This window comes from Protopterus annectens, chromosome 7.part1 (assembly GCF_019279795.1).
Source record: "Protopterus annectens isolate FY-2018-M chromosome 7.part1, PAN1.0, whole genome shotgun sequence".
In the NCBI taxonomy this organism is placed as follows: domain Eukaryota; kingdom Metazoa; phylum Chordata; order Ceratodontiformes; family Protopteridae; genus Protopterus; species Protopterus annectens.
In genome coordinates this window covers 195,721,757-195,738,977 of record NC_056740.1, presented here as the reverse complement: position 1 = coordinate 195,738,977, position 17,221 = coordinate 195,721,757, and the positions used below count along the sequence as shown (strand labels likewise).

Here is a 17,221-nt window from a genome sequence, read left to right as displayed (position 1 = left end):
TCTATCATATTTACCAATAATGTCAGTAACTACACTAAACTCACTTCTATCTTTCAATATGCTGATGATGCCTCTCTCATCTGCTTCTCTCCCTCCATAAAGGAACTACAGGAGAAAACACAAAAACTGCCTATCCAACCATCAACTCATGTTAAACCCCAACAAAACTAAGCTTATTTTCTTCAGTTCTACTAGTGCAAAAAAAACCCCATCTCATCTTGCCATCTATTCCTCCAATGGAACAAAAATCGAACCAGTCAAGCAAACTAAACTTCTAGGTGTCACAATAGACAACTGTTGAAAATTCGACAAATGTATAGCACTAACAATCAAAATAGTCCATGTAAAACTTGGTGCAATCTATAGGGCAAAACCCTACCTAACTATGCCAGAATATCAACAGCTAGATCCCACCTCCTATCCATCCTACTTTACTGTTCCCAAATCTTTTCAAACCTATGTAAATAAGATTTTCACACCTTTGAAACTTGTTACAATAAAACTGCCAAATTCGCTGCAAACGAACCTCATAAATCACATCACTGCACTGCTCTTCACCATCTTAACTGGATTGAACTTCCCAACTTATTATCTCTCAACCAGCTAATAATTGCTTATAGTGTCACCTAAAAACCTAACTATTGCCCTGCTCTCTCTGATGTTGTCCAGCCATATACTAAACTTAGGTCCTTCAGATCATCTGACAAATTAATGCTTAATATAACTACATTTCTCAGCTTTCACGGAGACACCTTATATTCCTTTAAAATAGTCAAAACCTGGAATTCTCGTCCACAGTATATTCTAACTGATCCTGATAATCACAATTTCAAACATCTACTAAAATAATATTTCTCTAAACAATAGCTATGTTCCTGCACATCTCCAGACTAATCTCACTTCTCTCTGCCCTCACCTCTTCTGTTTTTCTCAATAGGCTACATTGCAGCACTACATCACAAGCATAAACTCTATCCTATGAGATTACTCTCCCCTATTTTCTGTTCAAAACTTTTAAAAAAATTATTAAGTATTATACCTCAATACTGATTAATGTATATTTGCTTAGGATGTATCTTTAACTATTTAAATAATGCTTACTTTTATTTTCGTCATCTCTGTAAATTTTTATGTAATGTATTCTACAATGCTTAGGGTGTACCCTAACTATAAGTAATGCTTTGTTTCTAGCTTTGTTTTTCGTCATGTCTCTGTAAATCATTTGCAATGTATTTCTGGAGCTTTTCTTCCCAGGTCTCCACTGCAAATGGGTTCATGTACCAGTTGGACACTACCCAGTAAACAAATGTAAAATAAAATAAAAAAAATAAAATACATTTACTGCATTAACTTGTTTCTGTAAATGTTAAAGCCTATGCTTTCTTTATTTAAGATCTATACCTTTGCATACACTGTCAGCATTGTTTTAACTTTGTCTAATGTACAAGAATTAATCTGTAAGGTGCACTGTATTCTGTAAATTAATTAACAAATTAAGCCTGACCTATTATGTCCTGAGTATATTAAACTATTACTACTTATTCATTAGATAGCTCATCTTAATAAGCCTGTTACAAATAATTCTATCACTTTATCCTTAACTAATGACTGGATAATGTGAAGTGTGATGTAACTGCATGTTGTAAACAGTCTAGTAATGCTACTAGAAATATATAACTGAGGATGAATGTTACATTCTGAAATCTGACTGAAATGTAGTATACTGAACTCATAACTGAGTATGAATGCCATATTCTGAAACCTGACTGAAATTTACACTAAAGTGATACATATTTATACAGAACATCTAAAACAGCTGTGTATAAATGCTATATTCTGGAAACTAACTAAACTAATACCAAAGGAATACCCTTTCTGCCAGTGTTACCAAAACACAGAAAAAAGCATAATCTGGATATATTATATTCTAGAAACTAAACTATTAATAAAGGAATACTTTTTTCAGTATCTGAACCAGATAAAAACAAACTGAAATCTGGTAAATGTTCTACTCTGGAAACTAAACTATTACCAGAGAAATACCTTTTTTCCTGTCAGTTTTGTCTGAACAAAAATAAACTGAAATCTAGTACTGTTATATAATTGTCTGAAAACATAAAATCATTTATATGCTTGCTTTAACTCTAATCTGTATAAATGTGCATCTGTTGTATACACATTTTAACTTTAAAGATTTTTAGATAACTGAAACATTTAAACTGCAAACTAGTACCATTTATACAATTGTCTGAAAACATAAAACATTTGCATACTTGCTTTAACTGTAATCTGCATAACTGTGCATCAGTTGTATACACATTTAAACTCTAAAGAATACTTTTGTTTATATAACTGAAACGCATTTAAACAAACATTGAAGCTGGCTTTGGAAGTCTTGTCTTTCTGTAGATACACAAGTTGTGCACCACAGCTCTTGCCAAGTTTAGGCCTTACTCTGCACTGTTTCAGTCAGTGCTGATGTTTTTGAAGGGCCACTTTGGAGTCCCAATGTCCTTGTTTATTTTACACTTTGGCCTTCCAAACCTCCCCTTTCCCATCTCCTGTGCAAAACTGGGTGGCTAATGTAATATTTCTTTGACTATATTTAAACATGCATTCTGGAAAATCAACCTGGAAATTATTTCAGCATCCAAACTGACAGTGTACCTTTTCGTATCAATATTTGCAAACTCACAAAAAAGCAGTATTAGGCCCTTAAAATAACATTTGCAGCTTTAACAACTATAAACTGATGGCATTGCTTGTTGTCCTGACTTTAGTTACATTTGTCTGCATGAAATAAACATATGCTGTCAATAAACTCTTGTAAGTCTGTAAGTAAACTGATAATGTACTATGTATGTAGTTTCTGCAGATATGTATACAATTTTACATAAGCTGTGGTCTTATTATGTCTTTCTCCTTTAACTGTGACCCTTAGCATGTGATTGGTTGCTTAGTAATTGGATTGCCTATAAGTAAAGGTTGCTCTTCTCTTTGTGTATATGGTCTGATGAAGCAAACGTGAAAGTGCTTACCTATTTTTTTTGGTAATAAAACAAGTTTTTATCTTCAGCTAGTGTGTTAATCCATTGGTCATTTTGTTTTACACTTGGATTTTGCTTTTCCAATGGCATATTTATCCCAGTCTGTGCACATTTCTTCAGTTTCTACTGATAATGTACTATAGTGAACTAGACCTACGTTACTGCTAAATACATTCTTGCAAGTCTGAAACTGAACTGATAATGTATTCAGTGAAATGGAAAGGCTGTATCTTCATTATTAAATCAAAAGGAAACTCTCTGTCATAAACTCTAATGAATCTAACATAGTAATCCAATACTGTATTAATAGTTCAACATTTTTTGCTTGTCTGTACATATATAAAATTAATCTTAACTGTTGAACTTCCTACATTTACTCTGTGACCCTCAGGTCATAATTTACAAAATAATTTCTTCAGTTTTGAGCAGTTCTCTGCCTACTTCTTTACATAGAGCTGTTTCCTTAGATGTAATTTAATACTTTCAGTATTACTGAATGCTGGAAGTATTTATCATTGCTGTCTACAATTATTTGGATAAAAGGCTCACCCACACTCTGCTTATTAAAACTTGGAGAGACCACAGCTCTGTTTCTTGCGAGTCAGATAGAAATTAGAACAGGTCAGTTAAGGAGTCACACATAAGTTAGAAGAGGTCAGTTAAGGTTAATCATCTATGAACTGAGGGGGTGGAGCTAGAAACTAAATCTTTTATTTCAGGTGATAAAATAAAAATTTCAGAGCTTTACTAGAAAGGCTCACCCAGACTCTGCTACAGTTTGCTGTGAGGGAAAGGTTAGTTTGCTTTTTATTTGTTGTATTTTCCATTACTTTATTGCTTTTTTCTACTTTGTATACTGTGATTTGTTTTCTTTACACTGTGTTTTACTTGTATTCTGCTTTTAACTGAATATTAAAACTTGAAAAAAAAACAGCAGCTCTGTCTCTTGTGAGTCAGAAATTTTTCTCACCCTCCCACCTAGTTACTGTTATGTTCTTAAACACCACTGCCTTTCTTGTCGCCTGCCCCTTATGTTAATTTGACCATATATCTCATTTTCTCTCTTGCTTTTACTGGCTGGTGTAAGCACAAAATCATCATTATGTGAAATCACTCCTCTTCAACTATTTAAATTTATTGGCCATCCTACTGTATTCAATAGTACCAGAATACAAAAGTGATCACCCCCTTTCAATCTATCTTGCTGTTTTAACAATAGTGACTCTCCACTAAACTTAACTTGTAGACAGGTAAAACTTAAGTTACCTACTTTCACATCTAACTCCTCTAGTGCACACAGGAGTGTTTAGAATAAGCATTTTTTTCATCTTACCTTTAAGCATCTATTGCAAGACCACAAGTTATTGGAGAGCCCACATTCTGCCTCTCAATATCTTGAGATTAGTGCTTCTGTTTTGTCCTGGTAAGAGAAGGAGTGCAGTTGCATTATTTCCTGGAGACTGCTAATCACCAGAAAGCTTAATAACTGCTTTATAGGTGACAGCTTGGAATCTGTGCTTATATTCTGATCCTGGTGAGAGTAGGAGCAGAGTGCATTGATTCCTCACCCTTTCTGGTTGGAGAGTGAGTGTCTGTGCTTAACGTATCGGATTGGTCTGGTTGCTATTCAAGGCATCTACCAGAAAAAGACTACAAACCTGCAGAGCCTTGCATCATCTGGGACAAGACTGTGGGTCACCAAACAGGCCATGGCCTGATTCTCTTCTTTGGATTGGTGCTAACATTTTGCTTCTGGTGAGAGAAGAAGCAAAGGAGTACTGTATTTAACCAGAGTGAAGCTGTGCTGACACCAGCATTAGTAGTAGCCAGGCAGTAGCCATTCATGCGACTCCCCTCTTTTCATCATTTTTGACAAGCTAATTCTTTATTTTTCAGTAAGTACTGCTTGATTTCTTTCTAGATTCAGAATATCTGCCTAAATACTACATCCTTAAATTTTCAGGGTTTGCATATTAGTTTCCCCTCAAGTGTTTGGCAGTGCTCTGTACAGACTAAGATACCTTGAGTGACATTTTTCCTGTAAAAGGAATATATAAGGAAACAGCTCCAGTACTTAGTAATATTGACCAATCCTCCTTGCATGTCTAAAGGTCAGTTCCCTGTGCTTTCTCCTATTAACCTGGTAAACTTGGGCATTCTGAGGCAGTGTAGCAACTGCCTCATGTACACAGACAACCCTCTTCTCTTACCTCCCAACACTCAGACTTGTGAGAGATGCACTTATATATCAAACTGGAAGCCAAGCACTCTCAAACCAAGACCGGAATAGCTGGTCAAGAGGAGAAAGTCAGCACCTGCATCACACCATGTGCAACACACAGCCCTCCAGAACACCCACCATCACAGCTCTCACATAAAAACACAAACCACACACCCACCTTCATGGAGGCTCTCGATGGAAATCTACCCAAACAGCAGAGACCTCCCAGGCAGAAATGCCCTTGACCACCACAACAGAGCACAAACCACAAGACACACAGCTCACCTACACAGTGTGCCCCTCAACCTAAGGCAAAACAGCTTGCCCAATACACTAATCATAGGTGACTCAATAGTGAGGCACACTGATGTCCCACTCACTAGGCTGAATAAGGAGAAGGTAACAGTCAGCTGTCTATCAGGTGCCAGAATCCAACACATAACACATGCACACAGGTCACTCCACAAGTACAAGTATGACTATCCCTCCCATCAACTGGGAAAACTACTCATCCACCAATACACTGGCCCAATGCTTCCTGGAATTCATAAATTCTAATGCTCTGGACCAGCTCATTCTTACCCCCACTAGAGGAAGCAACATCCTTGACCTGGTTATTACTAACATGGGCAACTGATGCTCTACACCAATAGTCAATTCCTCCCTGGTTAGATCCAACCACAAACTAATCATCATGGAAATCCACATCTCACCCACACCCCCCCGCAAAGGTACCCAGCATGAAACATTTCTCCAAAGCTGACTTTGGGCTCCTAAAAACAGAAGTGGCTAACTTCATGGCATCCATGTCAATGTAAAATAGATGCATGGCTGCTGAATCATACACCAATGCACTGCACAAACACTTACATAAATGGATGGAACTAACCACACCCAGCAGAACCAAAGCACTCTCCTCCAAAAAAAGGAAGCCAATCTGGTAGTCCCCTGCCATTAATAAACTGTACAACAGAAGGAAGAAACTGTTGCAGAAAAAGGTGAAGTCCCATGACTGGAAAAACTCCCTTATTAGCCTCAACAAAAAGTTGAGATCCCTCATCAAAACCTCTAAAGCAAGCTACAAATGCAGAATTGTGGCAGACACTAAAAACAACCACAAAGCCTTATATAGTTATATCAAGAATCCTCATGACAATATCCAGGTTTGCTCCGAGTTACTGCACAATGGTACCTCCTATGCTGAGCCAACAGATATTACCAACATACTGGCCACCAGATTCAGTACCAACTTTATCCCCCCCCCCCCCCAAAGAACCAATCACAATACTGGAGGAATGTGAGGCACCCAGCATTACTGCAGCACAGTTTAAAGCTGCATTGTCCAATGCCAAGAATATAGCTTCCATTGGACCCAACAATATCCCTGGATGTGTTCTACATGAACTACAAAGTGACCTGGCACCACATATGTGTGCCCTGTTCAATCACAGCCTCACCTCAGGCTTTGTCCCTACCAAATGCAGCACTGCTACAGTCATCCCTCTCCATAAAGGGGGAGTGACTACAGACCCTCGGAATTGTCACACCATTAGCCTGATGAAACTGACATGTAAGGCTGTGGAGCGCATCATCACGAATCTCTAAAGTCTAGATCCCACGCAATCTGGTTTTGGGAAAGGTAGATCATGCCTGCTTAACCTGGTTGACTTCTTTGAGTCTTCTTGTAAGTTTGTGTTTGGATACTCCTTCTGGACCCATCTCATCTGCTCACTCAACTGAGTGCAGTGAGATCATATTTTGATTGCAGGCACTCCTACTGTGTACAAAGAGAGCATCTGGTAAAGAAAAAAATAAATTTTTTAAGCTTGTTTGCCTTTCCTGTAAGTGGTCTAGACTGTTTGTAGGCTTCTGAGCCCCCAAGCCTTTCTGTTTTGGAGGGAAGTCTTCTAGCTGAATTTTGTTTCTTAGAACTAGCCAGTTTTCTAGTTTCAGCACTCAAATCTGTTTCTTTGAACTCCGCACTGTTCAGAACTCGTTGTAAGCACTACATACGCTGCAAATTACTACAGCACTCAACTTTCCTCACTTGTCTACAGGAAAGCAGTTTTTAGTACTTAATAAATAAGCACCTATCCAGGCATGTCTAAGGGTCAGCTCCCGGTGATTTCTCCTGTCTACCTGATGAATCTGGGCATCTTGGGGCAGTGCAACAATTGCCTCGTGTACATAGGTAACCCTTTCCTCCTACCACCCAACACTACAACTTGTGAGAGATGCACTTATATTGCCAAACTGGAAGCAAAGCTCTCTTCACCCAAGACTGGACTAGACAGTCAAGAGGAGAAGGTAAACACTTGCACCACACCACACCACACTCATCAAATAGTCCCTCAAAACCTACACCAGCAAAACACACACATAGAAACACAAAACACACACCTACATTTGCGGAGGCTCTCAATAAAAACCTGCCCAAGCATCAGGGACCTCCAAAGCAGAAACGCAAGCAAACTCCACCCCCCCCAACACAACCCTCTCTCTCATGTGCCAGATCTTCTTATACAACATTTCAGAATAAAGTCTGCAATCACTGTAGTTTGTTTAAGAATGCTTTATTATGCACAATGGAGGTAGATGTCAACCGTATCCAAATACTGTCTCCAATAACAATTCTGATAAACTGAAATAGTCTGTAGCGTCTGCAATCATATTCTTCATATTCCTTTCCTCATGAACTGTATAATTAATATTCTGGAATGCTGGATATCTGACCTGACTTTGGCACTCATACTCGAGTGTCTGTACTTCCTTGTTAGGACTGCACTGCAATGACTTTCTGCATATTAGTCCAAATGAAGAACTAACTAACAGTATCTCCTAATAATACTAAAACCCTACAAATCTCTACACGCCTCTTCAACCTTGGTTCCCAAGCCTTGTATCATACAAACAAAATGTGTTTGTACTCAATGTACTAAATGTCCTCTTTTCAGGAGAACGTTATGAAAACATACATCACAGTCACACTGAAAAAGATAATGTTTTATATTTATTACTTTAGTAACTTTATTTCATCATCTGATCTTGGAATGGTGATTCACATTCTGGTATTATCTTGCTTAAGCTACTCAATATCCTTCACCTTGAGATTTCAGAGTGTGACCTGGCACACCTACAGTAGGTGCAACATTTCATAGCATAATCGTATGATGAGGTATCCCAGATATGTCATATCGTGCCTTTGCTAAGAGTCATTGCATTGCCTACATTTGCTGCCAAATATGTCTAAGATTCTTGATCTTATGTATCAAGACGAACATAGTCTGTATCCAGCCTATGTCACCCAGATCTTAGGACATCATTAAATGGTCTGCTGGCTGTCCAATTACTCATTTGAAAACATCCAACACATATGTTATGTACCTTGTCCAGAGTCCTTGGGACTGACTACCTTTCACAATTTGGGTATGGAGCTCTGATGCATCTCATCAGGCATCCAGAAAGTAGCATCTCTTCTGGCTGATCTTTCTACATCCATTGTGGACTTCAGTTTCAATTATTACACTTGCAAGTTTATTTTAATATACTTAAGTTATTTACCTGTTTTTATCATATTTATAATTCCAGCCACATTTAATCTTTCTAACAGTTATGAACTTATAATTTAAGCATTTTAATATATTAAAAAAACAGAATGAGTCTAGCAATTTTATATCCCAGTAGAGTTCTTCAGACTGAACTGGCTCCCCACCTAAGCACCATGTTCAATCATACTCTCACATCAGCCTTTGTGACCACTGAATGGCGCACAGCAACAGTTATACCATTCCACAAAGGGGGAGCAACCACTGATCCCGGAAACTATCGCCATAATTAGCCTGACGAGCCTGGTCTGCAAGGCCATGGAATGTATCATCATGGAACTCATCAACAAAGACATTGGTAACCTCCAAACTCTGGACCCTACCCAGTTCAGGTTTGTGAAAGGCAGATCATGCCTCCTGAACCTGATCAACTTCTTTGAGGCATTCACCAAAGCTGTAGACGAGGGTAAGGTGGTTCACACAGCCTATCTTGACCTCACCAAGGCTTTCAACACCATCCCCCATTCTGGAATTATAGCTAAGCTCACTACACTAGGTATAAATTCCTACATCACAAGATAGGTTGCCAATGACTTTCTTGGGTGGCATAAGCCAGGGAACCTAGTTGGCTAGGCTTACTTAGGCCCTTGGGCTGATAGCCTAGTACCTACCTATGAAGTTAGAATACAAAGGATAAATGCATGCTGGAAGCTTTGATCAATGGGGAAAAACAGAATTTGATTAGCTATTACATTAATGTTTTCAAGGAGTTATACTGCCTACCTGGTATTTCAGCTTCTCAAGAAAGTCCGCTGAGATATTGTTAAGGTAAAATTTCTTCAGTATCTGGAAGCATTCTACTCCATTGCTGATGACACACAAACTTGGTTGCTCCTCAAACAGGCAATCTGACAGGCCCTTTTGGAAGAAAAAATAAAAACAATGAGTTCCTTTGTTTTATCTTTAATTCTTACATGTTTGTGTTAGAGAATGAGTAAACAATAACATATACAAAATATGGGTTAAAGTACAAATAGAATACTGTTCTTCCAAGAAGATGTCATAATTTCTGCATATAGTTTAAAATTTTCAAATTAACTGTTATTTTTAAGTGCTGTTAAATTTGCAACAAAGATGAAGACCTGTATTCACAGTAAATGGCACTACAGCACAACTTGCAGAAACATGTCAAGTTGTGTTGCAATACTATTTTGAAACCTATAGTCATACATATACCCAAAAGGGCAAAATCTCATTACCCAGGAATGTGCATGGCTATGTATTGCCCCATTGTGCAGATAGAAATATACAGTAGAGTACAGAGTAGGTATTAAGAGAACCACATACAGACAGTGAACCCCCTTTTCCAAGTACACACTCACATGTACAGTGGATATAAAAAGTGTACACACCCCTGTTAAAATGACAGTTTTTTTGTGATATAAAAAAAGAGAGACCACAATAAATCATTTCTAAACTTTTCCCACCTGTAATGTGACCTACAAGCTGTACAATTCAATTGAAAAACAAAACTCTGTTAGGCGAAAAAATATAAAAAATAAAAAAAACGTACAATAAGCTGGTTGCATAAGTGTGCACACCCTTAAACTAATACTTTATTGAAGCACCTTTTGATTTAATTACAGCATTCAGTCTTCTTGGGTAGGAGTCTATCATCATGGCACATCTTGACTTGGCAATATTTGCCCACTCTTCCTTGAAAAACTGCTCCAAATCTGTCAGATTGCGAGGGCATCTCTTGTGCACAGCCCTCTTCAGGTAACCCTACAGATATTCTATTGGATTTAGGTCTGGGCTCTGGCTGGGCCATTCCAAAATTGTAATTTTCTTCTGGTGAAGTGATTCTTTTGTTGATTTGGATGCATGCTTTGGGTCATTGTCATGCTGATAGGTAAAATTCCTCTTCATCTTCAGCTTTCTAGCAGACGCCTGAAGGTTTTGGGCCAAAAGTGACTGGTATTTGGAACTGTTCATAATTCCCTTCACCTTGACTAAAGCCCCAGTTCCAGCTAAAGAAAAGCAACCCCAAAGCATGATAGTGCCACCATCATGCTTCACTGTGGGGATGGTGTTTTTCTGATGATATGAAGTGTTGTTTTTGCATCAAACGTACCATCTGATGTTGTTAATCCTTGTTCATTCCTTACTTGTGGGTATCGGTTTCGACCTCGGAACCGAGCAGGCCATCTTCCAAGCTCACGTCAGCTACAAACTCTCAAGCTAAAACTCTAACCCAGAATTCCCCTCTCCCTGTTACCTCAGATTTTGTTTGCCGCATCGCCATTCGGTCATGTCAAGCCACTTCTCTTGAGCTAACTACATTTTTCTTCATACTAAATTCTAAAACCGCCTTTTCTCACAGAAAAGTTATTTGTTTTCTCTTACCTTATCGCATTTAGTGACTATCCTTTCTTGAATCTTTTCAATTCCTTTCCTCCCCTTTACAGCAAGGTCATTTCTTTTTTACCATTGTTGGTAAACCCCCTTTCCTTCTTGCATTCGGGTAATTCTTATACCACTGCTGGTATTTTTTCTGGGTTTCCTTCTTTCTAACATGGCAGATAAAAAAGGTAGTCCAGGATTTAAAAGATGTTTAGATTGTGGCCATAAATTACCTACTTCAGATGCACATTCCCTGTGTGTCTATTGCTTGGGTGTGCTTCATTTAACAGTTGACCTGCCCTGCGGGATTTGTAAGAATTTCTCTAACAGGACGTGGATTGAGAGAGAAAAATAAATTAATATTGAAGGGGCTACTTAAATCTTCTTTTTCAGAGGCTATTTCTGGGTCGGAGGCTTCAACCCCTCCAAGATCCCATAAGAAAAAGAGTGATGAACATATAAAGGCCAAGTCTCTTCCTTCGTCCCCTACTGGGGACCCCCAGGAACCAAGACCCAAGAAAGCTAAGCTTTCCAGTTTGGATTTGACTTCTTCGGCTCCAGCACTTTTGGTACCTAGACCTTTGGCACTGAGGCCATTGGTGCCATCTGTGACTTTGACACCAACTAGCGTGCCCTTTACCATATGGGTACCAAGGGGCTCCTCGGTTCAGACTTCTTTGCCGGCACTGACTGTCCAGTCGATGCAGACTGTTACGACGTTGATGGATTTTTCGACGCTCATTGCCTTTTTGGCTCCAACTTACCCGGCACCAACTACCCTCTCAGCACTGACCATTCAGTTATCAGCACCGATTTTTTCAGTTCCAGCCTTAGAGCCGACAACCACTTCGGTACCAACCTTATCGTCGGTGCAGACCATGACTTCGGCACCAATGATTTCCTCGGTGCAGACATCTGTAGTTCAGTCCTTTACAGCCTCGCTGTTTTCAGTGCAGACCTCCGAGGTAGGCACCGAGCTTGCCCCATCTTTGGATAGATCTGACTCCCCCTCAGCCATGTCCGTGAAATTCACTAGAAGCCTCTCTGAACATGATGTGCTGCATCTTGTTGATCAAGTGCTTTTGGCCAGAGGTATCCCGCCACCCAGGACCTATCCTTCCTCGGGACGTGATCACCCTTTACAAAAGACTCCTACTTATTCTCCTCCTTCATTGCCTTTGAAGCCCCTTGATACAGCACAATCTTCCCCCTCTACGGTTCCCTTTATGGACCTCACTAAGTAGCTGCAGTTGCCTTTGTGGCAGGAAAGTTTTGCTACGACCCAGGATGTCAGCTGTGGTGTACGTAATTTGGTGTTTCACAGCCATTTAGGGACTCTGAGTCAGCAGGCTGAGCCACTTAAGAGAGGGGTGACCCCTGCCCTGGGCACTCCCCCCTCTTCAGGTGGACTGGCCTTCCAGCTAATGGAGAAGGCTCTGGTGTCGGTTGGTGATCCTGTGCTATCACTCTCCCCGCCCTCCTCTGGACCACAATGTACACAAGTAACTCCTAGTGGACACTGGGCGCAAGGGCCTCAGAATATACAACCACAGGAGACCCCTTTTGCGCTGTCTTCCCCAGCTTCTCCCTCTGAGGAAGTTCATCAAAAGAGCTTGTGCAAGAGGAAGCACATGGACTCCACAGAGGAGTCCCTTACCGAAGACACAGACTTTGATGATGGGGAAGGGTCCCCTCGCTCATCCTCTGAGGTATCCTTTGGTGATATTCTTGAAATTCTTAAATAGAGAGGTGACTGGCAGCCATTGAACCCGACCTCTGAAGAATCTGTGTTCCTGCAGGCCTCTTGCGCCCGGCCCCCTACCTCCTGGGTTACTCCACCTGCCGAAGAACTGGTCTGGCTTGCCGAGCTCTGAACAGAATACGGAAGCATACTTTTGCATCAATAACCTTTGCAATCAGGTCCCTGAACTATATGACACACTTTACCAGGCTTCAAAGAGATTTAATTTCTGAGCTCTCAGAAACTTTGGCTGGAGCTGTGTCTGATGAGGTCTGTGACAAAGTGGCACCTCAGCTAGCCACCACTGAATCGATCCATGCGCCTGATATCTCATGCATCAGAAGGATCAGCTAGAGCAGCAAGTTCAGGCATTGTTCTGAGATGACATGCCTGGATGCACTTGTGTAATTTCACAGAACCCTTCAAGGCTTCCTTTCTCAATGCTCCCATCAAAGCCTCTTCATTCTTTGGACCCAAGGTTAAAAGCACACTGGCCAGATGTGAACAGGACGGTAAGACCCTTTCTGCCGTGGGTGTCTGTTATTCTTCCCCTTGACGGGCTTTCTCCAGAAACCAGAAGAGTGGGAAGATATGGCACAAAAAGTCTCAGGGTCCTTTCCGTGACACACAGGCCGAGTTTTCTCCTAGAGGCAGAGGGGGAAACACACAGGGAAGATGCCCTTTTTGGGGCAGAAGGGGTCTGCGTTACCAAGGTTCCAGGGACTTTTTCCCTGGCTAATCCTACCAGCGCTCCTGAAGAGCGGCCCAACTGCTTTCCTCTGGAAGTGGTTGGGGGGTCGTTTCTCTTTGTACCCTTTTGCCTGGCTAACCATCACCACCGATTCTTGGGTACAAAGGATAATAACCAGAGGTTATCATATTCCCTTCAACCTTTGTCCCACTCCCCTAACAAACTTACCTGACATTCCACCCAGTCAAAGGGAAGAAGGAGTAGTAGAGATTTCAAAACTGCTAAGAAAAAGAGTCATCCAAATAGTCCCTCCAGACCAGATAGGATCCGGATTCTACTCAGGACTATTTTTGGTGCCAAAGAAAACCGGGGACTGGAGACCAATTTTGGATCTCAGTGTATTGAACAAGTTTGTAAAAGTACAAAAATTCCGGATGGTCACAATACAGTTTATCTTTCCGCTTTTGGAAAAAGACGATTGGATGTGCTTGATAGATCTTCAAGATGCGTACTACCACATAAAAGTGGACAGACCATCAAGAAGATTCCTTCGCTTCTGTGTGGGAGCCAGCCACTACCAGTTCAGAGTACCACCCTTCAGACTCTCTACAGCCCCCAGAGTATTCACAAAGTGCATGGCAGTCATCACAGCTCACTTAAGACTACAAGGATTCCAGGTGTTTCCATACCTAGACGACTGGCTCATCGCTGCCCCCACCAGACATCTATTGGAAGAAGCCCTGGCATACTCTCTCCTCTCTGCAGAAAGGCTAGGCATAACCATAAACTGGCAAAAATCCAATCTTACCCCATCTCAGTCCACAGAATTCATAGGGGTCATCTTGAATACAAAGAATTGCAGAGCATCCACTCCAGAGCACAGAATTCTAAGGATAAAGCAACAACTGATCCCAATCCTTTCAAGGGAGAAATCCACAGCTCACTCTGTTCTACAGTTGTTGGGTTCCATGACAGCCTCCATCACCATTGTCCCCCTGGCCAGGTTTCACATGAGACTTCTACAATGGCTACTGCTCACCCAATGGTATCCCTTTCAGTACCCTCTTTCAGCCAAGATTCGGGTAACTCACAGGTGCAAACAGGATTTAAATTGGTGGATGGCCCACAACCTGTCACAATGGTCTCGCCCATTCTCCCCAACAGCCTAAGGCTACAGTGACCACGGACGCCTCCTTGATGGGGTGGGGGGGCTATGTCAGGGACAGACAGTCCAAGGTACTTGATCCGAAATGGAGGCCCATCTGCATATAAATGTTCTAGAGCTGAGGGCGGTGCTTCTGGTGTTGCAAGCATTCCATCCCAGCCTGCCGTCTGGCACTATTGCAATACAATCAGACAACATGGCGGTGATTTTGTACATCAACAAACAGGGTGGAACCAAATCTTACCCACTCTGTCGAGAGGCCAAGAGGATATGGCATTGGGAGATGGCTACCAACCATTTTCTTCTAGCAATGCACGAGTTCCAATGTGATAGCACACAGACTCAGCAGGTGTATACTACAACCTCACGAGTGGTCCCCGAATCCCTTGATAGCAGCAGAGATTTTCAACTGTTGGGGTCTTTTTTGCTGCGACGTCTTTGCGTCCCCGACCAACTACAAATGCAGCAATTATTTCGCCCTGATTCCCCCTGGGGGACAGTCACCCAGGGACGGTCTAGTCCACGATTGGCCCTTGGGTCTACTTTATGCATTTCCACCTCTCGCCCTCATTCCCGAGTTTCTGAAGAAAGCCCGCCGGTTGAAGTGCAAAGTAATCCTCATAGTACCATATTGGCCACATCAGATTTGGTTCCTCTTCCTTTGGCCTCACCTGTTAGATCAACCGTGGATTCTCCATCCAACCCCAGGGTTGAGCTCCCATCCACAGAATCTGTTTTACCCCAACTTGAATAGCCTGAAGCTCACAGCTTGGCTCCTCCAATTCCCTTTATTGCCAGGCAAAATGATCTTTCTTTGCCAGTACATGACATTCTTATTGCATCTCATAAATCTTCCACCAGAATTACATATCTCAACAAGTGGAAAAGATCTACCTTTTGGCTGAAAGAAAAACAGGTAGGTCCTTTTTCAGCACCAGTGTCGATAGTAATGATGAATCTAGCTACCCTACTTCAATCCAATCTATCTGCCTCTACCATTAGAGTTCATTTGGCTGCATTATCTAATTTCCATGATGGTGTCCAAGACTCCTCTCTTATGTCACATAAATTATGCAAGACTTTCATAAAAGGTGTGAATCATCTAAAACCCCCTTTTAGAAAACCTACTCAACCACAGGACCTGTCATTAGTCCTACAAGCTTTGACAATGCCACTTTTCGAACCAGCTTCTTCTTGTGACCTCAAATATTTGTCATGGAAAACCTTGTTTTTAGTCACCAATACTTCTGCCAGATGTATCTCTGAGCTTCAAGCCTTATGCATCAAGAGTCCATGTTTGATTTTTCATAGAAATAGAGTGTCATTGAGAATCCTTCCTTTCTGCCAAAAGTGATCTCTGAAATGTCCATTAATCAAACCACTGAATTGCCAGTTTTCTTCCCCAATCATTCAAGCAAAGGAGAGTATTGCCTACATACCCTAGATATTCACAGGCAAATCTGCTTCTACTTGAACAGAATTAAGGCCTCTCGTAAATCAGACCAGTTATTTTTGGCCTATTCTGGATCTAGATTAGGATGTGCTGTTGCTAAGGTCACATTGGCTAAATGGTTGAAAGACTGCGTGACCTTCATTTATAGACAACATAATATTCCATTACCTACTACCATAACGGCTCATTCTACAAGGTCGGTGACAGCTTCTGCTGCCTTCCATGCCAGAGCCTCTTTACATGACATTTGTGCAGCTGCAACTTGGGCTACTCCTCATACCTTCATCAATCATTACAAATTGGATTTGGCCTCCAGGGGAAGAGCATCTTTTGGTTCTATGGTGCTCAGGAATGTCCTTCCATGAGAGCCTCCCAGGAATAAAGGTAGCTGGGGACTCTGTCCCATACGTAAGGAATGAACGAGGATTAACAATATCAGATAAAGAAGTTTGTCTTACCATAACTTTCCATCTGTATTGTTGATTCTCATTCAGTCATTACGACTTTCCCTCCTTCCCCCTTCTGTGGCTTTTAGTGGATCTCACCATCCGGTTCTATTAGGTCATTTGACCAGAGGTAGCCTCTACCTTCTTTTGACTTGCAAACTCAATCTGAGGTAACAGGGAGAGGGGAATTCTGGGTAAGAGTTTTAGCTTGAGAGTTTGTAGCTGACGCAAGCTTGGAAAATGGCCAACTCGGTTCCGAGGTCGGAACCGATATCCACACATAATGATTGAATGAGGATCAACAATACAGATAGAACATTATGGTAAGACATAACTTCTTTTTTTGGAATTCTGTCCAAAAAGTTCAGCCTTGGCCTCATCAGACCATAACACATTTGCCCACATGCTTTTGGGAGATGATGTAGTTTTGCAAATTTTAGCTGGGCTTGGATGTTTTTCTGTGTAAGAAAAGGCTTCCATCTTACAATCCTACCCCATAGCCTAGACAT

At 41.1% G+C, this 17,221-nt stretch overlaps 1 protein-coding gene across 1 annotated transcript in view; it reads right to left on the bottom strand.

The window, feature by feature from the left end:
* Positions 1-17,221, bottom strand: part of LOC122807687 — a 1,034,636-nt gene that overhangs the window by 71,567 nt on the left and 945,848 nt on the right. Inside the window, exon 13 of the mRNA XM_044078639.1 lies at positions 9,597-9,731. Within this exon, the coding sequence (XP_043934574.1) occupies positions 9,597-9,731 (135 nt within the window). The remainder of the gene's footprint in view (positions 1-9,596; positions 9,732-17,221) is intronic.